This window comes from Epargyreus clarus, unplaced genomic scaffold, assembly GCF_041222505.1.
Source record: "Epargyreus clarus isolate Ecla_fem2 unplaced genomic scaffold, WU_Ecla_fem_2.2 ptg000007l, whole genome shotgun sequence".
Classification (NCBI taxonomy): domain Eukaryota; kingdom Metazoa; phylum Arthropoda; class Insecta; order Lepidoptera; family Hesperiidae; genus Epargyreus; species Epargyreus clarus.
In genome coordinates this window covers 3,415,440-3,443,327 of record NW_027332215.1, presented here as the reverse complement: position 1 = coordinate 3,443,327, position 27,888 = coordinate 3,415,440, and the positions used below count along the sequence as shown (strand labels likewise).

Genomic DNA, 27,888 nt, shown 5'->3' with positions numbered 1-27,888 from the left:
TATACGTATTGTATGTGAATAATTGGTTCCCTTATTCTTCTTTTGACGTGCTCTCCGGTCGGTCCATTATGTACGCCGGAGCGCGGGCCGCGGCATTCGAACGCCACTGACGACATCCTCGGTCGTCTCTCGCTCTCACCATGAACGCCTCCGAGAGAGGTACGCAAATGTGATTTAAATAACAGCTTTCCTAAGTGCTTCCGTGTCCGTTATTAAACTGTGCCGTAAGTATTGAAGACCAGGACCCACCAGGTAAGTTTTAGGACTCCGAAACCGACGGGCGTGGCAACTCTATTTCGGCGTTTTGTGATTGAATTAGTGATGATTATGGCGCAAGCGACCATAATAAATGAAGCCGCACCTTCCACGGATTTATCGTCTCCATGTGTATATTTGGGAACTGACCTTCCACAATACTAAATTTTGTTTATTGTTCATCATAGGAAAATTTTAAAAGTTTTACCGAAGTAATTCGTTGATCTATTTAAGTTTACTTTTAACTCTGGTCGTCCTGTTTGCGCCCACTAAAGGCTAAATTGTTATTAAATCAACATACATTTTCAAGTGAGTACAACGGTAATTGGTATGTAAACCACTATAAGCAGTTGGCTTCGTCCACGTGGAACATACATAAATTGTTTCCTGCTTGGTGCCGTTTACTTAGCCAATAGTTTTAATGTATTCTTTAATGGAGACTAACTCAATTATCCTTATATTTAGTGTATCTATCGATCAGCTTGAACTACTTAAATAGATTTAACGTGTAAAAATGAGTTTGCTTTCTAAAGCTGTACCTAGAAGAAAATATAATATAGTATTTTGCTTAAAATTTTAATGAGTTAATATTCTGTCTGGCAGATAAATAAATACTTCGCCCTTTTAAATTTGCATTGCCTGTTTTAAAATATTGGCAGTTGAATTAATGGATATGTACATTTTTAAAAGAATACTAATTTATTTTTGTGAGAATTAATCGACAAATGATGGTTGAAATAAGTTATTCTAAGTAGAAGGTTTAAACAATTTTGTGCATTTCGAATGGTTAGTTGCTACAAATAAAATACATATGTGTTTTATTTCTTTTACTTTAAACGAAACGATTGGCTATAACCAATTAATTAAATAATCAGTATTACCTGCTTCATGCTAAGGAACTATAGTATGTACTTCCATAAGCGGTAATCATTACTATCGAAGTTAAAGCCAAATTGCTTGTAGATACATACATATATATTTTCATTGTTACCTCAAAATAATTTAATTTGTAAGAATGACACGTTTCGTGGTTGAAAATGTTCAAACAGTGATTCAGAAATAATAAATATAGTTTTATTAATATATTTTTACAAAGAAATATGTAAAATACGTTTACATGAAATGTGACAAAACGACATCGATAATTCAATGATTTCGGTTTGTAATTTTAGCTATAGTTCACTTTCAAAATTACGGGAACTTGTATCATAGAATGTAGGTAGCCGTTCCAACGTTTTATGTAGATTTTTCTGTCGCTTCATTACAAGTGTTAATCAGTTAAAATGTGGTTACGTGCGAAGTTTAAGAGCTTCTACTTATCGGCATTTAAGCGTATTTGTGCGTATGGTATATGCGATTAACAAAGCCGAACATTAGGTGTTGATTGTAAAAGTGACCACTTGATCGGCAGATGGACTGCACTTATCGCATATATGTAATAGTATGTTGTCAGCGAAGATATAAAGTTATTTATTTATATAATTTCTAAAAAGAGTAGTACACAGTATAGTAACGTCTCGTCATTAATAAAATATCACCATAATAAAAAGCGACGCTAAAAACTACATACATGTCATTAACATTAAAATATCATTGAAGTGAACTTCAAGTGTTACCTAAATTAATCAGAATGAAGTTAGAGTTATTTCCGGCCTTCCTATAATAAGAAACGGCTGGACAATAATAACTTTGCAACTTTGTTTAAAAATAAATATTGTGAAACAAGGATATTTTGGGATTGTATGAAGAACGAATTAAGCATCATACTGTCGTCATTAAGCCAAAATGAATTAAATTAATCAGTATGAAGCTAGAGTTATTTCCGGCCTTCCTATAATAAGAAACGGCTCGACAATAAGAACTTTGCAACTTTGTTTAAAAATAAATATTGCGAAACAAGGATATTTTGGGATTATATGAAGAACGAATTAAGCATCATATTGTCGTCATTAAGCCATTACTGTCACGTTGCTGAGCACGAGTCTCCTGTCAGAGTGAGAGGGATTTTGAATATAGTCCACCGCTCTGGCCAAGTGCGAATTGTTAGACTTCACACATCCTAGAGAACGTTTACTTATAGGACTACCGGACAGTGGACAGGTTTCCTCGCGATGTTTTTTCTTCACCATTTAAGCAAGTGATAATCAATTTCTAAAATGCCCATAATTTTGGAAAGTCAGTGATGCGTCCCTGGGATTCTAACTTCCGACCCTTCGAATGAGAGGCCATGTTTCAAATTATTAGATTATCACTGCTTTTAAGCAACCGTATAACCTCACGTTATTATATAACCACCTCCTTTTTGAAGCCGGTTAAAAATTATATATCACTTGTATAATATTATAGGGTAATTATTGTATTAAATATAATTTAAACCTAATGGTATTATTATCATATTATTACCAATGAATTATGAATTGTCTAAGTAGCGCAGGAAGACATCGTGGGGAAAGCACATCTCTGAAATATTTCAATATTTTCACAAAGGTGTGAAAAGGTTTGAAACCGCACTTGTTCAGCATCGTTATTAACTTTAGAGTCCTCATTCGATTGGTGTCGCCAGCCCAACAGTGAGCCACTAATGGCTTGATGATAGATTAAGTACAAACAACCTTGTCGTGAATTCAGTCGATATTGCGATGTATCCACTAATGGTGGGAAATTGTCAATTAGTTGTACTTTGCTCTGTCTATTTTTGTCTTGAGGTATTTAGATAGCTTTAGGCAAATTGCCGACTCGGCTCATTGCGTTTTAATAGATGAGTCGTAAAGCTTTGTTACGAAAACAAGATTTTCACAGTTGGACACCCTGGCGCAGTATGCCTTGGGCCAGCAGCTATGGATACTTGATTGTCGTTTTATGTGACTTAACAAACTGTACTGGGGAATCGTGGACCAATATGTTCCGGACTTTCCTAAAGTTCTGTAACTTTCCGCGATGTGTAACCAGTTGCTCGGAGATTTTTGTTTTCATATTCATTCGCAGACCTATATATAAGCTGTATGCACAGTTGTACAATGGAATTAAGCGATTTTTTTCATACCATTAATTATAAAAGCTCGTGATATGTTATTGTAATTGAACAATGTTGTATTACATTAACAAATAACTAATTAATATTGTAATATGTACAAATGTAATGTATTGAAAAATGAATGTGTTACAAATATTTTATTAAGAATATCACAATCAATGAATTCAATTCGGAATTAAATGTTATATGATAATAATAATATAATGATAAGTTACAGCAGTCGCGTATTCATTATATTTTTAATGGAGTGTCATTGTAAATAACTTTTAAGTTATTAGTATTAGAATATTTTTATTATTATAATAATTATGTGCACAAATAATGTGTTTTCACATTTATTATGGTAAGATTTAAATCGTTATTAAATGCAGTCACTTCAATAATAATTAACTATAACGCATAGCTAGGCTACTTTCCTTTACGCTAGAGGTGTTGCAGTTATTGTCAATTAAAGCGATGAAAATGCAAATATCTGCTATTATAGCCGTATGCAGCGATATTTCAAATCGCACGTTTATAAAATTATACCTCATTAATTGAGTTATTAATTGCGAATCAATCAGATAATATACGAAGCGTCTGATTGAATTTCATAATTTATTCATTGATATGGAGTCATTGGTAATTAATTCTAATCGATGTATTCAAACATTAAAATGACTTGCTTCAATTGTGCATACAGTTTTTCGTTGAGTTGTTTATTATTTATTTTATTCTAAGTATTCATCGTTGAGTATAGTGTTATTATATAAATAAGTATAACTAATCAATTGTAATTTTATTGTATGCATTCCTGGTAATATGAGAATAAATATCAAATACATTTTATAACAAATATCATAATAAAAATATTATTATAACATAGGTTTAAGTATTTTGATTAGCATTTATAATATGATTATGATAGTTTTCCGTGAAATTCTTTTTCTAAATAATCCTCGACTATCTTACTAATAAAACACTGATAAATATGTGAACAAATATACACTTGATATTATTTGATTTCTGTAGAATAAAATCATTTCTAAATTGCATTTACGTCTTATTAATGATCTGAAGTTAAAATGCTGCACATTGGTTGCGATTATTTTGATGTCATTTTAACTCAGCTTTACCATTTTGGCAGTAAGCGCACATGATTGTAAAGTATTATATAATGGTAAATGAAGTGATATTTGTATGAAGCGCGGTCTGATTGTAGTAATAAACGTTAGTAGCAGGCCAGTGTTGCCTTTGGGCGATCTCGGTCGTTTCGTCGGCTCTAAGTGAGAAGGAGGGGACCGGCCGGCGCCTCATCCGGTCTTCTTATTGTCAATTGGCGAGCAGGGCTACTGCAAGGACTCGTGATTGTGGTGAATCGAAATCAAATTGTCCAAAATAGATGTCGAAACAAAAACATGTAATATATGTAAATCAATAAAATTTTGAAACATACATATTACAATGCAATTTAAAAAAAAAAACACAATTTGAGCGTACTTTTATGAGTAATAAGAATAGTAGATCTGGCAGGGAGAAAAGTAGAGCTGCGAGAAAAGCATTATGAAATATGGATATTTCGTAGGCAAATTATTGCACAGATTTATTATTAAAAGGGAGGTTAGTTGGCTAAGCCGTATTTAAAAGCAATAACTCATTTTTGTGTAAAAATCTGGCATTTGAATGTCAGATCTGTTGTGTTGACATGTGACATAATATGTGTGTTACATTGTTAGTATGAATGTGAACAATCCATGATTTATTTTGTACTAGTGGTGCCCGCGGCTTCGCCCGCATTTTAAAGAAATAATATGACATACATAAAACAGAAAATTTGTACCTTCATTGGAATGACAGTGGCGCTATCTGTCGATTGGTCTTACCAACCCACAGACCTTCGTAGGCTCTTGGACAACAACTTTGCTAAAGATTATCACTTGATCAAATGCATAGTTTGCGATTCTATAAAATATATATAGACAAATATTCATTTTTATATAAATAAGCAGATGATCGACTAACATGGATAAGTAAAGTAACTGTAGGTAAATTTCGTAGCCACAACGACAACCGATTAAAAGTTTCGCTGAGCGAAGCCTGCGAGATTGCGAAAAAAAAGGTTGTCTGTGGCAAACAACCACTTACAATACATATCTATCAGCAAAAAAGCAAAAAAATGTCTATAACTATAATTATTGTTAATAATAATCAATTAACTATGAAAAAATAGAATTTCGATCTTCTGGGTTGAAAGTTCGATTCACTGCATCGATCCATTACTGGAGATCGATTAAAATAATCGATATTTTTGGTTCAAAAGATCGATTCTCCGATTAATCGATCTCAGATCGCTATCCGTAGTTCCAGTGGTATTTACGGGATAAAAACTATCCTATGTCCTTTCTCGGGTCTCAGACTCTCAGACAGATCTTTGTACAAAGTTCCATTCAAACCGGTTCAGTGGTTTAGGTGTGAAGAAGAGACAGACAGACAGACAGATTTACTTTCGCATTTATAATATTAAGTAGCGATAATTTTAGATAGTTAATATTAAGTATAAATTTTACCTTCTTACTATCCTTCTCTATATACGAGTTAATATTAATATTCCAATTCTCACACTCCTTCGTGCACGCTATGTTCCTTAAAACGCTTTTTAAGTTTTTGCTTCGCGTATTAACATATAGAATAAAAGAAAAAAATTGACGTACATAAGTGAATTTAGTTATTCCCATTTTCTTTTTAGAAAAACAAATGTTGATAATATTTTGAATGAGACAATCATAATCTTATACGATATTGAAAATTATGATATGATTAATGTACACCACAAGATAAAACTGAAGGTGGTAGAACCCTATGTGGTTCGACTCCGGCGGTAACACCGCCACACCTATTTCTACCTAATAACAGCAGTGTTAGGCGCTGCTGTGTTCCGGTTTGAAGGTTGTGGTAAGGGAGACAGACTTTTCCGAGGTGTTTCAGCTTAGTCCTCAGGGGTAGCGGCGCATTTGTGGCCGACCTCAGGTAGGAATATCTAATCCTATCTGGGGTTGATTATAGATGTCCATGGGCGGCAGTAGCCACTTACCATCAGGTGGATTGTATGCTCGTCGGTACTCCTATATTATTATTAATAATAATAATATATAAAATTTCCTAATTTGCGCTATAATTATTTTTGTTATGATTTAATTATGTTTAAATTAGAGGCAGAGTTTATTTATTATCTACGTGAAAACCATAATGTTCATGAAAACTAATTTAAACCTTAAAGTGTTGTCGAAAATTATATAATAAAATAATACTAATGCTTCAAGAAACTTAAAACGTTTTTTGCTCACCATATAATAGAAAACGTTAAGACATTTTTTTATTTTTTATATTAACTAAAACGCTTACCAGTCAGTGATTACATACATTTAACTTATTACAAAAACAGTATTATCAAGATAATAACACTAAATATTTAACGAAGTTAAAATGAAATTATACGAAAATGAAATATTTTTAAGCGTCAAACAAAATTTGTACTCGTAAATAATGTATTTTGTACTTGGCTTATCATATTCAAAAGCTTCTTCATAATTGTAACGAGAAAAACAATGTCGATTTACTAATTAAATTGATTATTAACAAAACACATATAAAGGACAAAACTTTCAAGTGCTAAAAATGCACTTTTGACATCAAACTATTTCATTTGCTCTTAGCAATTCAACGTTATCCCTTATAATGCCTTAATAAATGAATCCCTTATAACATGAAAGTGTGCAATTGTGTTCGTATTGACATCAAGGTGGACTGTAAGGATAATGGCAGATAAAAATTTAAAAAATGTAGAAGGTGCCTATTACTATAATTTTTGCATTTACCACAGATCTGTCAGATATATCTTGTGCATGCGATTTGTATGGGTCGAGTTAAAACAAGAGCGAAACTTCAGGCCGTTTTCGTTGCCGATGTTTGCTGACGCAGTCGTCGTCCTTGTGTTACATTCCTTATATAATTATATACACAATTCAATGATGTTTCAAAATAGATATCTAATTAAATTTTCGAACTGAAAACAATACTTAAATTTTCTTTGACTGAACAAATGCAGTTCTCGTAAGGTTTTCCCTTCAACTTGTAATTGAAAAATGTTTTCTTAATTTCAACGATTGTTTAGTAGTGGATCAACTCTATAACTTGAGTAAACTGGCTGGCAGATGAATTGAAATTGCAAGGTTTATTGGGACGGTGGAAAAGAAAACAATATTACAGAAGGAACTAAGTAGAATTATATTGAGTACCATTATACGAGGTACCTTGTATCCTCATAGATTCTTGTTATTTCGTATTTTACTTTTTTCATAAAACGAATCCTGACCGAAATCCACCTGATTGTAATTAGTGTGATATATACTCGTAGTCCTAATAGAACAGATTCTACCTGAAACTGCTTTCAAATGTGTTGACACTTTTAAGGGCTACGATGGTCATCTCATATGTATGTCAGCCGGCGGTCACAAGTCCATTCCACCATCCATCTAAAATAAATACCAAATTCAATTATGTAAATCAGTACGCAGATCTAAAATAAATTTCTAATTACATTATGATGGTGGTAGAACCCTTTGTGGTGCGACTCCGGAGTCGCCACCACCACCACGCAACAACTGCTGATATGAGGCTATAATCTGGTTTGAAGGATGTTGTAAGAACAACATGCTTTACCGAGACATTCCAGCTTACTCCTATGCGCTAGCGGCGCACCTGTGGTAGGAATCTAATCTTTTCTGGGGTTGAATACAGATGTCCATGGACGACAGTACCCACTTATCATCAGGTAGACTGCATGCCCGTTTGAAACTCCTATCTACTTGCCTTAGAGCAAACGAAATTGTAATGAGTGTTGGTATTTTATAGTAGAGCTCCACTATTAGTAGTAAAGTACCTAGTAGTAAGAAATATGGAATTGGAAACATGTGTGTTCAAAGAGAGTAAAATCCCAAGAGTGTTGGTTGTCAAAAGCGAGGGAATTAGTTGCTTTTTATTTCCTATTTCTAATCAGGATGGGGAAACATGTTAGATTGGATTTTTACTGGAAGCGGTACGACGGGAATCCTCTTTTGCGTCAAAGACGGCACGACGTTATTAATCCTCTTTGATATCGAATATTGGTAGTGGATTTTATAAAAGAAAACACTGATAAAATTAAAATTTACAATAGTATTTAGATTTTTTTATAATATTGGAGTAGCAGATGAGCATGCAGTCCACCTGATGGTAAGTAGCTAATGCAGCCCATGGACATCTGTAATCAACCCCAGATAGGATTAGATATTCCTACCTGAGGTCGGCCACAGATGCGCCGCTGCCCATGAGGACTAAGGTGGAACGCCTCGGAAGGTAGTCGAAAAGTATATCTCCGTTACCCCACCCTTTAAACCAGAAGACAGCAGCGCTTAACACTGCTGTTATTAGGTAGAAATAGGTGCGGCAGTGGTGCCGCTGGAGTCGAACCACAAAGAGTTCTACCACCTTAAAAAGGGTTCTAACACCTAGAATATGTTTAAATAATATACTTTTCTTGTTCTGGTTAAGTTTATGAAAAAATATTAAAGTCGACGTTGGGTCTGCTAGGGCGATGACATAAAATTGTAAGTTTAAGTGCCTGTCTGCTCAGAAATCGCACCGGCAGATAAATTGAAGTTATGAAGGCAAATCAGCTTTTTCGTGTTTCGACTAGTTAGATCTTTGAGATTCAATTTGCACCATCGGGTGGCTTAGGAAGACGATCTTACGTTGATAAATTGCACTCACATTTCCACCTACTTTGTCTTAGACGACATATATGTATATGGGGCGCCAAATTGAATCCCGACCATGGTTTTTTTTTTAATTTATTCAGGTTTATCTACAGTTGTACATTAATAATATCTTCCTTACAAACTATACATATAAAGTTATAAAGTCTAAAATGTACAGCTACTTACAGATAAACTCATCATGCAGAAACGGAAAGACGTACCAATTTAATCGTACACTGCAACTCTAAACAATTTGACAACGTAATAATAACGATTTTGATTAATTTATAGAAGAAGTTTGTAGTGATATTAATTGAATATAGTTCTTCGTAGTTATATACGAGTAAAAGAATATTTACAAAAAGTACATACCTACATACAAACGAAAGAAAAACAAAAATATAAAAACAAAAAACACTACCATGAAACATTATCGCTATTGCTGTTTTTGGGCAGGGTTCCCTGGCAGCATTTCCTTTGTAGTTTGAATTGTTTTATCGTCTTTATAATATGTATAATTCGCCTAGTAACTCATATATAATAAGAGTTGGGTAGGTTCGTAAGTACATATTTTTATACAATCTGACTCACACCTGTTGCGGCTTTACAAGTGTTCATCCGGCCCATATATGAAGATTGTACGAGTATCAGAGGTTTTTTGATGTCAATGCCTCGGTTAGTCCTAAGTAAGGCATGATCTTTGTGTATAAATGTTACGAGGTCACATGGGTTACAATGGTTTACCTACATTAGGTCTTGGAGACTCACGACAGAAGGCCTTGTGAATCAGCAGACAAGGTAGTTATCGCAATTGGCTCACAAAGGTGTCGTGTCCGCACTGACCTATATACTGAGAATTTCCAACTTTATTTCACACTTACTCGTATGCCCAATGAGTGCTATTATGTACGAGTTCACGAAAATTGTACGTAACACTGAAATTGACTGAAATCGCTGGTACAGTCAGGTCACACTTCAAGTGTCGGTATGTGCGCATTAGAAATTGTCACATGCTTATATATACGGGTTAGTGTGAAGATGGCTGAGCTGGCCAGTTGAGCTTGGTCAGTGCGAAGGACTATGGCCTACTACCCTTTCACTCTGAGAGCAAATCCGTGTCTGGTAACGAGGTGTATGATGTACTCTAAGCTGCGCATATAAACGTATAGTATTATGTGGCCTTAACCCTTCTCTTTTTGGGAGTACTCTGATCGCGATGCTCTGTATAGGTCTTTGCACACATTAGCATTTACGCTCACCCCACCTTCGAGTGTTTAAGGTAGGATAAGGATAGGACGAGGGATGCGGTCACAGTGTCGTCCTATCCAGTACTTCCCTACTGGTTGGGCGGTTCGAGCTTCCAATTTTGGCGCGAGCAACTCCGGTAGGCCCTTTTAAGTTGCTTGTAACGACAGGCATGGGATATCTTAACTCTATTCTGGTCCCGAGACAGTAGGGAGTAGGGACGTACGACCTTATTAAACGGGTGTTATCATTGCAAATTAGAACCCAAACGCCTTACACTAATGTTATAAGATATAAAAATGAAGCGCTGATAATTAATATTAATAACATGTTTCCGGTCCGTCTCTGTGTTCGAATATATTTCCTGGCTAAATTTCCTCGAGGAAATTACGTAAAACAACACATATGCTCCTGTCAGTGTTTAGTTTACTTTCTACAGAAAAAAATATAATACATATCGTGTGAAATGTTTTTAAAGAACGCGTGTAGTACAGAAGTAATGAATGGCCATAAGTAACTGTCAGTAACACACGCAATAAGAGTGACGGCTCTTTAATTTACTTTTTTATAAAAGACGTAGTGAACGAGCATGCTGCCATCTGATGATAAATGACCACTGTCAATGATTAGTAAAGTCCTAAAAGGGATACATATACTTGAAGTGGCGGTGGCGCTTTCGGAGGCAATGAATGGTTCTTCCACAACTTGTGTGGTTTTCCAAGCCTCGTATAAAGTCAAATGAACACAAAATGGTGATTTCATAAAACGGACTTACGACTTTACATTAATATGCAAGTGCATATTATTTGGAATTTGGACCTCGAACCCCTCGATCGAGAGGCCGAGTTTCTTAACCACTAGGCTATCACTGCCTAGCATATTGTACTATGATCATAAATTGAAACCATAAAAGAAGGGACTAAGCGGTCATTCTCACAGTAACGGAAACACAAAGGAAATAAAGCTAACTGGGGCTGACAGGTTAAAACATGCACAAGAACGAAGACAGCAGGCAGTTTAATGCAACGATAGGAAAAAGCAAAGGGAACAACAGGGCTGAGATAACAAAATATGGTGCACTTTTAAATTTTGTTGTTACAGACTGCGGGAGTATTGTTTTTCGATCAGATAATCTTATATAAAATTCTCGTGTCACAATGTTAGTTACCGTACTTCTTTTAAATTTTATATGCAGTTAAATTTTATATCCAGTAGGTCTGAGAATCGGCAACTATCTATTTTTCATACCCCTAAGTGATTACATTTGTGTATTTATATGACAACACAACGTTTGCCGGCTCGGTAAACATTGTATAAGATATAAGATATATAAGATATATAACATATACACAAGTATTGTATATGTACTCGTATGTTTCTTTAGCGCGCTCTACAGCCAAACGGCTTAATAGATTACAACACGTGAAATCATTGCATTCGCCTAAATTGTAAAACATACGCTATATTTTTAAGCAATCGGGTATTTGCTTTTATAAAGATTCTGTAGCTTATTGAATTACACTTCATGGACAATTTCTCCACATTTAATGTTGTTCGTGTTTTTCCACGTTTTCACATAACTATAATTCTTCAATATATTTTGTATCAAACTCATTTTCTATTTTCAATACAGAAATCAATAACCTTTCGGTATTCCGCGTTCATCTTATTTATGAATAACAACAATTTCCCCCTTTGAAAACGATAATGATCATGCCTAGCAACACGATCAGTCGTCTTGGAGACGTACATCATATACAATGTTACCTACATACTCGTATATAAGTCAGATACACAGGGAGGCCAGTAAAAAACACGTCATTTCCCTCGTTACTAACAAGTTAGGTGAAGCTTGTAGGTGTCTTTGAAGGTGGTAGAACCCTTTGCCGTTAGAATCCGGCGGCACCACCGCCACACCTATTTCTACCTAATAACAGAAGTGTTAGGCGCTGCTGTGTTCCGGTTTGAAGGGTGTGGTAAGGGAGACAGACTTTTCCGAGGCTTTCCAGCTTAGTCCTCAGGGGTAGCGGCGCATCTGTGGCCTACCTCAGGTAGGAATATCTAATCCTATCTGGGGTTTATTCATCAGGTGGACTGCATGCTCGTCTGCTACTTCTATATTATAAAAAAAAAGTTTGTTTATGTATGGTGCAATTATAAAGGACGTCGTCTTTTACATTATCTCTCTTTAACTAAAATTATCACTTCCTATAAAAGTGAGGAAAGTGAACGTGAGGAAAACTGTATGTCTAATAGTTTTTCTTAAAATAAAGTATTTCAAATCAATCTATTCACTACTTTTCAACTTTATCTAATAGATAAATAAGAAAGTTTATTTTTTATAAGTATACAAAATTATACTCTATTTCATCTTGGACAAAATTTATTTAGACCTTATTAAAATCCCGTTTTACTAATGTTATCTCACGTACCTTTACTCAAGCAAGGTATTAATATTCGCTGTGGCTATGCGACCTGATTTTAATAATGAATATTCCGCTACTTCTGAGCGAGTTTAAAGTTATGAACTACGGGCATAAATGAAATCAGAAGTGTCTTCATGGCGTTTTCTTGCCATATTTTTATGCAGTACTATGGTAGCATGTATAGAATTGATTAATAAGAAGTAACATGGCGGACTCTGGCTGCAGTCGCAGAACTATATCACATAGAAGCAGCAGACGAGCATGCAGATGTAGATAAGACCAGATTTCCACCTGAGGTCGGCTACAGATGTGCCCCTAACCCTGAGCACTAAGCTGGAATGCCTCGGAAAAGTATGTCTCCCTTACCAGAATACAGGAGCACAAAGAATAAAATCACTGTTATAAGTTATAAGGAAGAAATTGGTGTGGCGGCGATGCTGCCAGAGTTGAACCACAGAGTCTACCTCCTTCATTGATGTAAAATAATGTAGGTAAACGTTAGTTGTAAATTTCATGCGGCGGCTTATAGCCGCGATATGTGTTGGCCTGCAAACGTGGTGGGTGAATAGCGAACGAATAGTTCGTGATCACCGTAACATATTATTGAGCGTATGCCATCGAGTTATCGGGTCAACATAATCACATAATTGCAGTCTCGCGTATTTTAAAATAAAGCAGACGTCAATTCGCAACCGCTCTTTGAGTTCTTATCGTGATGTAGCTTGACTGGAGGCTCGTATTTTTTAGTTAGTTAAATTAATAGATAATGGCATGTCACAGCTACGATCATTAGTGAAACGATCCAACATCAGGTTAGGCTATATATTACAATATTAACCTTAGTAAGACACGCAAAGATTTATTTTACTGACGAATCTCTTTTTACCGGAGTGCTAAGGAAGGTATATGATTTTTGCGCGTGCCTTATATGTTTGTAAATTTCCAAGCGTCTGCATGGATTTTAACAGTAAAGGCATCTCGTTATACTCTTAGATATACAAATGTTCTTAGGTATGAGTTAGAAAAAAAAAGAAAATGGCGAATTTTGGCGCGAAAGCGTAATATGTTTAAAAAATATTGTCCAAACCTGTCTGTTTTAACAGTAGTGATAGTGAGGGGTCCGAGGTTCAAATCCCAGGCCTCTCCAAGTTGTGTGAGTATTAGAAATTAATTATCACTTGCTAAACGGTGAAGGAAAAACATCGTGAGGAAACCTGCATACATGAGACATTTATATAAAAAATCTCAGATGTATGTGAAGTCTACCAATACGCAGTTGGCCAGCGCGGTGGACTATGGCCTAATCCTTTTCATTCTGAGAGGAGACCTGTGCCCAGCAGTGGGACAGTCGAGCAGGTATCAATAAACAAAATTACAAAAATACATACGTATTATGTATTTATATAAACCAGTTGAATGACTGATTGACTGACTAAATGACTAATTGACTATACCAGTTGTTAACGATCACCCGAAATTGCTGAACGAGTTCTAAAATTTTGCACATAGCTTCCTTCTATACGGCATAGTAGTAATAATGTAATTTTGAAAATTCAAATTTAACAAAGTTATAAAATATAGCTTCGGCCTGCATTACATATTGCTAAATATAAATAGTTATATTTATCTGTAAATAATATTTATATTTTCAATATATAATTTACACAAATACAGGTTTTAACTAATTACTACAATATTCATAAACAAAAAGAGCCTGCAAATAAGAGAAAACAACATGAAATCCTTGGCTATTTAAACAATATTTACCACATTCTTATAAATTCACAATTTCATAGTATTTTAACGAACAATGTTATGCTAAAAGGTATTAAAATAAAGAAAAACGAACATATTATAATTTACCAGCAATCAGCATGCATGTTTTTCTTTAAAAATTATGTCAGTACTTTGTTTAATTTTTACAGGTGGGATTTTGTTTAATTATTCGTCTTATTTACGTTTTTACTCGTATTAAGGATTTACCTATTGTGTGTGCCGTGGAAAGGTAAATCAAAAACCATCTGTTAATTTGCACCTGTCAGATCAGTAATCCATCTCGGTGTCCACTTATAGCGCGGATAAAATCTATACCATCACCGAATAACTCTTTTTAAAATCTAAATTAAAGAAGGACTGTATCTAAGCCGTGTGAAATAATTTTAAGCTGCGTGAAATAATTGTAAATAATTTAATATGACGTGTCGTAATGTCGGATGCAAAGCTAGGCAAATTAGGACGTAGTTGGTGTTTGGACGGGTGACCGTTAGTGGCTCGTCTCGTAGTCTCATGTGTAGAGCACGTTAAAACGTGCCGGTTATTATCATTGGATAATTGGATATCAGTTAAGCTTTGTCCTGCCGTGCGGTTTGAAAACATCCGACATGAATTGGCCACTAACCTACCTCCCTATCCGCGTCGGAGCGTAGACGAGTACGTATGAATATTGCAGCGTAGGTTAGTACATTCATCCTTATTTTATAGTGTGACATAATGCAATTTTATGAATCGGAGTGGTGTGAATCAGCGGCACCCAGTCCTGTGATTATAGTGACACCGCTCGTATCTACGAGCTATATTGCTCTCTTCAATTACTTATGATGCAACGTGGGGTCAATAAAAATAGAGGGCTGTCTAAGTGTTCATCACTATTTTGTTTATGTTTTTGGACTGTCCCGTTGTCGGTGTAGTCGTGTCTTATTAAAGCTTAAAGAACGAAACAAAGTAATAAAAAAGCAAGCAAAAGACTTCAAAAGACAATATCGACACTGAAAGATCGAAAAAAATAAGAAATCCACAAACAATAATTTAAAATATCCAACGCTAAATAACGGCAAATATAAAACAGACCGGGAGTATTCCTTTGAAATTTAATGGAACATAATGGTGATAATATGCAGTCGGGGGAATGCAATTGAATGATAAATCTCTCCCTCTCTTTCTCTCTTCAGTCGGTCCCACAGTACTGAGGATCGTAATTTCTTGTTGTTGTAGTATTTCTAGTTGTTGCGGTTAGTGGACTAATGTGTTGCCTCTGTAATTGATATGTCTAGAATCTAGATGTTGTGGTATTTGGCTGCGTCTTAAAGATCTCTTGTTTCTTCTTTTCCTGTCACTATTAATTTTTCAAGATCATGATTGTTTCGGGCTACAATTGAAGTAGATGGATACATTGGTCCTGAATTATAAATAAAACTATTAGTTTCACGTTACTCGATATAAATTATTTAGACTGAACTTATTCTTAAAATGCGTTCCAAATTTTGTACTCAGTTTTTATTACATTATTTTAACATCAGGGATGTAATAAATTTTAATTAAATAGTTGTTAAAAACAAGTCATTTTTATTTTCTGTCTTTTTATTTTATACTCACCTCTTGCGGGTGCATAAAAAATAAATCGTTTGTCACGTTGGGGTGTCCAACATATTATATCTAAAGTGACGTCGTTAAGCTTAAATGTTGTCCAAGCAAACGTGTATGCAAAAAGCCCAATCGATTGGAGTTAACTGGTTTAAAATTCTACTTAACTCAAAAATTAAAAGCTCACAAATTTTGCTCAAAGAACTGGTATAGCAAATCAGAGAGGAAATGCTGTCAGCGTCTTGGGAACCTTGCCCAAAGACAGGGATGGTGACAATATTTTATGGTAGTGTTTTTGTTTTTATATTTTTGTTTTTCATATTTGTATATATATGGAAATTTTGTAAATAAGTTGATAAATTGTTGTATATAATAAAGTGATGAAAAAGCTTTTAAAAATTAGTCAAAAGCTTTTTATAATACTACTAGAATACACGTATGGTTACGTTTATTCTCGTATAACCTTAGTATTCATGTCCTCGAGCCTCGACGAGTCATCGCGGTATTATTCACTAAAATCGGTTAATCCAGTTAGACAACTTGCAGCAATAATCATTTGAGACAATTTACTTGTTGTCTTGTTGCGGGCGCAGGAAGTATGTTTGTTTGTGGTCGGCGTGCGTTTGTTAAACGTAGGCAATAATTCTGTAATAGAACGATTACTGTGTCACGTTGCCAGTTATACTTTGCTGTTTCCGTGTTTTTGGATTGCTTCGTGTAACAGGTGAGTCGTAGTCTACTGGCATACAGCGTCGTAGCTAGCTAGCTAGGGCTACAATTAGCAAGATTTAAAATTTAGGTTCCTGGCACCATATGAATATTTCAGTGTTAGCAAAATTTGAAGATTACGCCTCCGAGACCTCTAAGAGGTCTCGGACTATGACTATATGAAATTTTGTCTCCAACTCCCTCGAATTTCCATATCAGTCTTTTTATGTTGTAATTTGCTTTGATGGTAGTGTAAAACATTGGAAGGAAACTCAGATGCTTCTTTACATGCTCTCAAAGACGTGTGAAGGCTGTCATTTGTAGGTACTTGGTCATAGTCCGTCCACCATCTATGGCGTAAATATTCCTTAGCCTTTTCAAAGGAGATCTGTATCCAATTGGCTTGGGAGTTTGCTTATTTGGAAGTTTGGAACTTATTCATATGGATGCTCATTCAGATGGATGCTCAATTTTTATATAATTTGATCGTTCGGCAATATAAAACCAAATAGTATTCAATTATTTAGTTTAAGTACGATAAGTTTGATCATTCAAAATTGTATAGCTTTTTAGTGAGAGCAGTGACTAACCCAGAATCTTTCCTTATTCTGAATATCAACGTTTCGGTTTTGTCAAAACTTAGACACACTTTCCTAATTGAGGTAATTTAGCAATATAAACTATTTTAAGCAATACGAGTATGTAATTCATACTATCGTCTCTGAACATGGAAAGACTAGTACGAAGATACCGTTAATAGCTCCGCAAATTGTTTGCGATTCGTTTGTAGGGTCTGGATTGCCGTGCCCCTCTTAAACAATTTAATCTTCCTCAATTATTTTATTATTAGATTCGCTCACGTGCACTATATTAAAAGCTGTCCTGATACGTTTATGATACGAAGAGTATTTAACGCGACTACTACAAAATATTGGGTTGTTCGGAAAGTCATTTCGTTTATTTTTGTAAAAATGAAAGACAATTTTCGTATAATGAATAAATATTTTATAAAATTATATATTGGCCATTTTGGCCCAACACCAAGCCATTAAGCCATTTTTATGGTAGGAGCGTGATTCCACGTTCTTCCTTTGTTTGGTCGATTCTTGCAAAAAAACTGTTGCAGGTGATTTTTGACCTCTTTATTTCAGTTAAAGGTTTTACTGTCCAAAAAATATTGCAGTGATCGGAAAAAATAATAATCTGAAGGCGCCAGATGTGGAGAATATGGTAGGTGTGGTAAAGTAACTTATTCGCTTCTAAAGTGGATCATTTTCGTGACGTTTCGGGAGCAGATCATAGACGTCGACGCGACGACGCAAATTTTTCATCGTGAGAAATCGGGGGACTCATATATCGAATTTCAAGCTTAAATCCAGGCCTTAGCAGATCATAGACGTCAACGCGACGATACAAATTTTTCATCGTGAGAAATCTGGGGACTCATATATCGAACTTCAAGCTTTAATCCAGGCCTTTCAAGTGGTCATAAACGGTTTATTTCTATAAATTTAAACTCTGGCCGATCTCACGTATTGTTATTGACCGGTTTGCATTAACTAATGCCTTTATCAGTCTTAATCGGCCTACCAGAACGTGGTGCATCTTCGACTTCAAAATTGTCGGATCTAAATTTTGTAAACCAGTTCTGCCACTGGCGTACTGACAACACATCTTCTCCATACCCATTAGATCATTTTTTTTCTGACTTGAGCAGTATTTTTAACTTTTCTATAGTAAAAAAGTAAAATATGACGAAAGTGCTGCTTATTGCTCTCCATATTTAAAAGGGCACCCACCAAAAACTATTGCATAAAGTCAATTGAACTTATTCACATACAAGCCTTGCTATATCAGCTGTAAAAACATATAACCACAATGCGACTTAAGTGTGAAGTTAGCTGTGAAAAAATACAATTAAATCCTCTATCGGGAAAAAACGAAATGACTTACCGAACAACCCAATAGATCGTTAAATGCGTTTTTTGTATAGAAGAGAAATAGCAAAGAAAAGATGAACTTCAATCTGATGGTATGTAGCCGCTCCCGTACGTGAACATCCGTGACCACATAAGATTCATATCGTAGATGAGATCGGTCACAGATCCACAGCCTTTAAGACGGAACACAACAGCGTTTAACATTGAAGTACTGTAAGCTCGGTTAAGTCTTGTGAATGCAGTCTAAGGAATCACGGCCAAGTAATTATATCACTACGTACAATGCACGGGGATTTATTTCATTTATTTGAAAGTTAGGGAGTTCACTATACCAGTGCAGTAGTGCAATTGTAGAACCATCCAACTGCAATTTTACAGTCCGTCTGCAAAATTGCAGTTAGATGGTGGTCCATTTGAATTCACTCTACTGCCATAAGTGAACATTTTGAATGACAATAATTCTTGCGCTATCTTATTTAGAGATGATTTTAATGTTTGCAGTTCTGAAAATGTCCTTCAGTACATAGAAACTATTAATATGCATATCAACGTTCCTGCTATATCAGAAAACTTAAAAAAGTAAGAAATGAGGTACTTTTTTATTCCAATAATTTCATCTTGTCTATTATTTTTAGTCGTTATACTCCATAGTATTAAACAGCATTTAACAGCCCATATTTTTTAGCTTTTAAAATATACCGATGTTGTATGTATTTGTGTAATATCTATCAAAGTAGATTCTTTACTTTGATAGATATTACTAAATAAAAATAGATTTCATTTTATAATGTTTGAAGAAGAAGCTTGTAATGATTTGTAAGAGTAGTCTCCGTATAAAAAACCTTTATCTTGAGCATTATTTGGTTTATTTTTTGAAGTGTTACAGCTGATTGTAATATTTCAAGTATATTTCATTTAAATGTTAGCTTTCACTATTTGTTTACTTTTAACCGTGTTCTAAGATTTTCACATTTTTATGTTGTACCGCTCTCCAATAATATAAGTGTGCGGCGCGAAAGTTCGAGCCGTGTTGACGCATGCGCCATCAGTAAATAATTGTTGCCAGTAACCTAAGCAATATAGGTTAAAATGTGCCTAATTTCTAAAACTATTCTCTAATATTAATAATATCATATGACAATAACTACTCGATTATTTACATGTTATTATGACTGTTTACTCATATTTTAAAGCATCAAACCCTACGTGAGGTGTCTAAATGTTTCTGAATCTGAATGTTTTGTCATCTTTGAGACAAATAAAACAACCGCTTGTTGGCGCATGCGTGATAAATACGTAAAGTTGTCAGATGGAGGGACAGCATTAAACGTTATTCTTTTATTGAACTAAATTGATATTGATATTAGGGATTATCGTTTGAATTTCTTATTTTAGTAATTTATTAAGTACGTTTTAAAGAATAGATTAAATACACACCCCATTCGCGTACATGGCAATAATTGGCATAACGAATAGTTTAGACAAAACAAACTAGATGTAGCTGTACCATTCTCTTGAATTTCTACATCACGGTGTTGAGAACCTTTCGTGGCCACTATAAAACCTCCGCGTTTTAAAGCCGCTATATTGCAGGAAATGCAGTAATTTTGGATTATAAACCTGTGGAGTTATTTTTGAAGAGTAATCTTTAGATTACTTAAAAGTACTCTTTTCAAGTAGGGATCAGTCTTGGCTGGGGAGAAATCGATTTTTATATTATTCAATTTTTTTAATAAAAATAATCGATTTTTTTACCAAATAATAATCGATTTTCCAAAAATCGATATGTTTAACTAAAAATAATCGATTTTTAAAAAGTCGATTTTTTGATATAATAATAAAACAACCCAACTCATTACTCAATAATCAAAAGCTACTAGTCTGTATGAAATAATTATTTATTATACAAATAAAATATTTTTAAAAAGATTGGATTCTTTACAATTCAATCTTGTGTAATGATAATAAATTGTTTGTTTTTTATTATAAAGTAAGCCCTCCAACCACTTTTTCTTCCACTTTCAAAGCTGCGACTTTTGAAAAAAATCGAAATTATGGTGTGAAATCGCGAAATGAAAAATCGATTATTCTTGGTCAATAAATCGATTAATAAAAATCGATTATTATTTAATTAAAGATTACGGGAAGAAATTAAAGAGAAATGTCCAGGATTATTCAGAAAGAAAGAGTTGCTTCAAATCGATAATGCGCGCCTTCACACGTTTTTTCAATCAATGGCTCATATTAATGGTTGTGGTTTTGAATTGCTACCTCACCTGGCTTATTCTCCCGATATGGCACCTTCGGACTTACACCTGTTTCCAAATTAAAAAAAAAATATCTAGATGGACAAAAAGTGTCATCAAATGAAGAGGCCGAAGCCGCAGTAAACCACTATTTTGAAGGACTCGAAGAATCTTTTTTAAAACGGGCATAGAAGCATTGGAAAGCAAATGGAAGAAACGCATGGACCTTGATGGAGATTATGTCGAAAAATATTTTTTTTTGTTTGTCTTGGCTAGGCCGCAAAGTTTTCAATCCACCCTCTTATAAATACATTAAATATCGAACAGGAAATTAAACACAATGACAAATAGTCATGAGATGAACTCTGATATTTTCTTATATTTTTAAAGGTAATTGTTATTCATTTCTAATATACTCAAGTCTTTCACTGCTTCTTATTATTGCTCTACTTCTGTCCCACATTTGGGCATTGGGCTCCGTTCAGCCCGCTTATTACATACGAGAATAAAATGACATGTTGAAAGTGAACTACATGGGTATCAATATCTATAGAAATATAATTCAATTAGGGGTAATCTAATGCAATAAAGAGGTTGAATTCATAGGCCCTTGGGCTATCGAATGGCTTGTTGAGTCGTCCGTATTAGATGCTGGTACCTGATAGTATTTTGTGAAATTGGGCTATATCGGTCAATGATCTATCATTTGCAAAAGCATTATGGTCACCGTATATTTTACAAAGACGTGGACCTCTTGGTAAGTATCGTAGTTTCTATTTAAATTAGATGACGTCGACATGTACTTGAGCTACAAGGCCTTGCTGTGTTCCAGCTTACAAGTCAACATAAAAGGTACAGGTATTTCGCTTGGATATTGTCCGTGCTTTGGATGATTTTTATTTAAGTAGAAGTTAACTTTATCAAATTTATATATCCAAAAGTGTATTTTATTTACTTTATAAAATTAAAGAAAAAAAAATGGAAAACCGTAAAAATGGAATATAACCGTCTGTCTATCGGTCGGTATCTATCAGCAGGTAGTCGATAGCAGATAGGTAGATTGCAGCTAGGAGATACGTCTCGAGAAATAACTTCTCACGGCTTTGGTGCCCTCTCATTAAGAACAACTAATATCTCATATAATATATATGTAAATGTAAAATTCCAGAGGTATTTGTTCGGAACTGCACGCCGCCAGCCATCGACGACTTCCCGGCGGGGCTATTCACGGAGCAGCAACGGCAACATGGCGCCATCGTGCTCCACGCCTTTATTTCCCTATATCTATTTGTCGCTCTCGCTGTGGTATGCGACAAATTCTTTGTCCCTGCCGTTGACCGGATATGCCATGGTACGTATGCTTGAAATGGCTATTAGGTTTGTATCTAACCCCATATAGGGGTTATGTGATGTGATGTGATTTGAATTCTAAGGTTATTCCTAATATATGAATTTGAATAATTAATTTGTCCCAAATAACAAGTGATAGTCTTATTCTTAATTCGATTGTCAAATTATTCTTCCATTTATACAAAATACTTAAGTACATTTAACCCGTCGTTAATCTGTTAGAAGTACCTAAAACAAAAGTTAAAAATAAAAAAGTAGTACCGACTCTGTCCTTAACATCAGATTGTGCAAAATCTTCTATGGTTTAAATGAGATACACACATCAACACTGTCTAGTGATATTTGGAATTTAGTCAATTATCTCAAAATTGATTAAAAATAACATACAAGTGTATATTTTTATAAAGCCCATTTATTTGACTATACTAAAGAATTAAAAAAAACCTTATTATTGTGCGCCTACAATTTTATACTTAAATGAAGAAAAGACGTAAAATAATGGTAAAACTAACAATGATTGTGTTTCTCAAGAAAACGTGAAATTTAAGGAAAATTTGTTGTTTTTAACAGTTATGTGAAAAATCAGTAGTCTGTAAAATCACCCATGACATTTATAACGGTCCTGCAGCGATTTTTCATACTTTAGATTAATCAATCCAAGACTTGCTGCGGTATATTGTCCCAGGTCCGGCTAAGATCCAAAAAAGTTGCTCTTCCGTCGTTTGCAAAGAAATTCCTCAAAGCTCTTCTTTGGTGCATGTCCTACGCGTGCTCTATTGGGTTTAAGTCAGGTGATTGAGCGGGCCAGCCTAAGACCGATACGTCGTGCTCAGGGTACCATCTGGTCACGGCGTTATCGTGCATGAATTCTTGGCCTATTAGTAGTTTATGGGTGTAGATTATCCTTACTAGCACCTCGTTACGGTATTTTGCAGCCGTCATGGTGTTCTGATCCAAACGAGGTCTGTTCTTCCTCCAAGACGAATTCCCGCCCAATGTGGCTGAGGATGTAACAGACGGCTATCACGATCACGCGCCAAACACGTACTCTACGTGTATCGGGATGAAAACCGAACCGGGACTCAACGTTAAATGGCGCCGCTGTATGTTGCACACAATAGGTTTAGCTCGAAATTAATCGATAACTTGTTATAAAACTTAAATTTGACAAAATAAAATCCCGATAATACTGTAGGTAAACGAAACTTTCGGACTTCGCTATTATGCCGCGTAAATATTGTGTTTTTGTTTTTTTTTTTAATTGAAAATTAGAATCGCCCAAAAAGGTTTACAAAATACTCTTTCATCAAAAGATTTTAAAACTAGCCAGTATTTTTTGAGATTAAGAACTTTATACAAAATATCTCTAGATGGTGTTGATGTATATACATATACCTAAGTGCTATTTCAGTCTATATTTTATAGATTGCGTTTGCAATTTGCAAATCTGTTAACGGATTTCGTATATTTTTAGCGCTAAACATGACTAATGACGTAGCGGGTGCCACCTTCATGGCAGCTGCAACTTCGGCCCCGGAACTCTTCGTGAATGTGATAGGAACCTTCATCACGGAAGGTGACATCGGCGTCGGCACCATCGTGGGCTCTGCTGTATTCAATATCCTCGCTGTAGCGGCTTGCTGCGGGATTGGTGCTGGAATGGTAAATTTTTGGATATCCAGAATCCTCGATTCATATTGAAGAAATGTTCAAGGCCGGTTACGATTGTGAACAGAGGATAACAACAGAGGACAAAAGGATGCATTAGACCAGAGGTCCCCAAATATTTTGTTTTATAAATCACTTGGTAAATTATTCGGTGTTGGGTATACCCGGTTATTTCCCTCGGGAGAGGCTTTGGGTGATTTTTTTTTGCGACTGGGAGGAAATTTTCAAAATGTGACATGGTGCCTTAGGAGTGATACCGGGTTATTTGTTAGTTTTATCACAACAAAAAATCATCAGCAGGCTTCTGCAGAGTTAAAATCACAACTGGCTAAAATGATATCCACGGTCGTTAGCCCCCATCCCCCACACACCTACCTCCAATTCTTTTTCCGTTCATATAGACTTCTTAACGATTATACCCTCGTAATTGTTGTTATACTTCTTAATTTTTCGCAAAAATGTATTTTTTAAGTTTATTATCAATGTCGATGGAGGTATCACTTCAAGTAGTTATAAAAACGATAACTTGTTTTTAACATAATGTCATAATTTAAACATTTTGTTACTAAAAGTGATATAAGTAAAAAAGTATCAATTTATTAAACTTGAACTTGAATTAAATAGATTTACCTATATAATAATAATATAACTTCCGTCCTAGAATGGCAAGACTATTATGTCTAATACTGTCTTAACCAACGAACATTCTGTGTTTTCGGTCGGACGTAGAGATACTAATATGCTGCGAGGTTGATTAGTAAAATTATGTGGGTTAAGTACGGGTTTATTAATTAAATAACGCAAAGAGGTAATACTCATGAAATACTAAAAAAAGTCAATTATTCGTTTTTCAGGTGGTGCCTCTAGATTGGTGGCCACTAACTCGGGATTGTCTGGCTTATGGAATTACTGTTTCCATACTTATTTGCATTATGCATGACGAGTACGTGCAATGGTATGAGGCATTCTTCCTGGTTTTGCTGTATGGAGTTTACATTTGTATTATGTACTATGATAAATCCATTCAGAATTTTGCTAAAGGTGAGATTTCATTAAGTGTCCACTGATTGTATGAGGTGAGGATAATTATAATATTGGTAATACTGGAAATTACTTAATTACAGGTAGCTGGACTTGCGTATCGACTATGCTTAAAAATAATGAAGAAAAATCTGATAACGAGCTGGCTACTGAAAACGGTTTGTTTTATTACTTAATGTTTTATTTTACCTGATTTACTTTAAATAGATTAAAAATCACATTACTTGCAGATAATAAGGATGTAAAAACCCCCTCGCCAAACAGAATTGAAGTAGCTATTGATCATCATCAACACAATGGCAATATCAAAAATTCACCTACCTCTGATGAAAAGAGAAGTGAAATAGAAATCTCGTCAATTGATTGCTCACAAAAAAGCGATGATATAAAAACTATAAATATTGAAGTAGAATCAAAGATTGGCGATATGGAAATTGCCTCTCAAGAAGTAAATGTCGATCAAGTGGTAGAAGTCGAAGAAGAAAACAAAGATGAAACTGACGAATATGAACATTCTCTTTGGAAATGGCCTTCTGGACGTAGCAAGATTACTAAGGTTAATTTTTTTTGCCAGAACATTGGCCTAAAGCTACTCAAAGTTAATACTTGTTGTTTAAATTTATAATCTCTACCTTTTTATGATTTTTGTTGTTAATCAAGAACACATGTTTTAAATTCTATTTCAAATTATCCTACTGATGAGCTAGAAAATTATTTCTATTATCATCTGTTACACATTTTTTTCAGACCACATGGATTGTAACATGGCCGATTCACCTGGTGTTTCTCTTTACTATTCCCGATTGCGAGAAGCCTCGATTCAAAAACTGGTTTCCGTTGACATTTATTATGTGCATCGTCTGGATTGGATCTCTGTCATATATAGTTGCTTGGATGATTACTATTATTGGTATGCTAATACGAATATAATATTTATAGTACCTTTTTTACTTCGTTTATCCGATTTTTTTATTCTTTCTTTGGTATGGTATAGATGATTTTTAATGTCTGATCACAAAAAGGTCATTATTTGTTAAAATAACGATAATTATCCAATTTCGATCACCGAGATACCATTAGTTGTACTAAGAGAAGCAACTCTTTTGACTATCACAATTGCAGTATTTATTATTCCGCCTATTTGATTTGTATTAAATTAAATTTCACAGGGGATACCTTGATGATTCCTGATTCTGTGATGGGCATTACGTTCCTTGCCGCTGGTACATCAGTCCCTGAGGCTGTTTCGAGTGTGATTGTGGCGAAACAAGGTACATCTTTTTTCCTATATTGTTACTGAATTTAATCATGGGCCTTAATTAAAGGAATAGGTCGACAGCTAATGTAATTTTTTATTTCTTTTCTAGGACACGGGTCGATGGGCATTAGCAATTCGATTGGATCTAATACGTTTGACATTCTTCTTTGTCTTGGTCTGCCGTGGCTTATCAAAGCTTCGCTCACTCCGGCTGAGCCAGGGCACTACCGGGTTAGAGATTGTGATAAATTGAATGTTGTGAATAGCGAATAATAACAAAATGCTTCAGCAGATTAACTGCCTTTGCGAATTATATGTTACAAATTGCAAAGCGATCTCGTGGCCTCTTTTTTAAGTGTACTTACATTATTTGTATTACCTTACAAAATGTATATATATATTTTATGCGTGTATCTTACATTAATATTTTTATAATCAATGGGACATGCTTGCTAACGTTGGAATTGCTAGCGATGCTTTTATTGTAGGTATTATTACTGAATTTGATTTTAGCGTGTAAAATATTTCTTGTTCTACCAATAGGTGAAGATAAATTCGATGGGACTCGAGTACTCGGCCATATCTCTGCTGTCGACGCTTCTGTTGCTGTACTTGACGTTCTGGTTCAACAAGTTTAAGCTGGATGCTGCAGTTGGGAGGGCTTGTCTTGCGATGTACATCATGTTCCTCGTGCTCGCTACGCTGATCGAGCTTAACGTGTTCTTCCCGGTCAACGTGCGCACTTGCAAGCGATACGAACTCAAATTGTAAACTGTGCCCGGACGCGTATTAAGTAGTGTTACGATGGATCCACATGGACCTGTCTTTTTGAGTGTTAATGTGTGTATGTACCTCAGTCAATGAGCATGTTAGAGAGTAGCTCTTAAGCAAATCTTCTCAGTTTATCTGCAGTTCTGGTACTGTTCTACTTTGTAAGTGTCGTTGCGTTACCCGCGTTACTTAGGAAATATCTTAGGAAAGATCTTTTTCGTTAGCTATTATATCTGTGGTGTTGTTTCCTATCGGACGTAATGTAATCACAGTTAAATAGATTAAAATTTAAAAATAAATGTTTAGAAAATAAATTGCATTGGTATATTACTTTAAGAGTGTAGATTCAGAGTAGGTGTTGTATTTCAATGTTAGTGTCAATCTAGTGTTATTAAATGGCCAATGGCTTTTGTTTTGCATAACTTGATGTCAATATTGTCAACCGTAATGTTGTTGTGTTTGAGCGAAGTTTATTTTCATATTATTTTAATATATTTTAGACAATATCCAAGCAAAAGGATTATGGTGAATATAGTCCAAGTATTTTGGTTTTATTTGAAGAAGCGTACTCCAAAATAATTTAAGATATATGGTTATATGGTTACAATGAACATAATTATCACATCAAATTTGAAGTTCCGTTATTTTTCATAAATCTCATGAAGGTGTTTCTTGTAAATAAATACGTAAACGGCGTTATGTAACAAAACTTTTAAGGTTAATTAAATATATAAATTTTATTTCCACAAATTGTTTTATTCTATAAAAAATAACCGCTATCTCAAATTGATGAAACAAATTAATAAAATAAA

General features: G+C 34.8%; 1 protein-coding gene across 2 annotated transcripts; it reads left to right on the top strand.

Moving 5' to 3' along the window:
- Positions 1–4: 4 nt before the first annotated feature.
- Positions 5–27,826, top strand: zyd (sodium/potassium/calcium exchanger zydeco). Of its 2 annotated transcripts, none has more exons than XM_073074380.1 (10): positions 5–159; positions 22,157–22,339; positions 23,813–24,000; positions 24,861–25,047; positions 25,131–25,205; positions 25,278–25,603; positions 25,795–25,957; positions 26,217–26,318; positions 26,415–26,536; positions 26,849–27,826. In XM_073074380.1, exons 1-10 carry the CDS (start codon positions 141–143, stop codon positions 27,074–27,076), a joined length of 1,593 nt encoding a protein of 530 aa, XP_072930481.1. In that variant the 5' UTR covers positions 5–140; the 3' UTR covers positions 27,077–27,826. The 2 variants fall into 2 exon arrangements, with proteins under 2 accessions (XP_072930481.1, XP_072930483.1); XM_073074382.1 differs by lacking the exon at positions 5–159 and adding an exon at positions 16,678–16,818.
- The last annotated feature ends 62 nt before the right edge of the window (positions 27,827–27,888 follow it).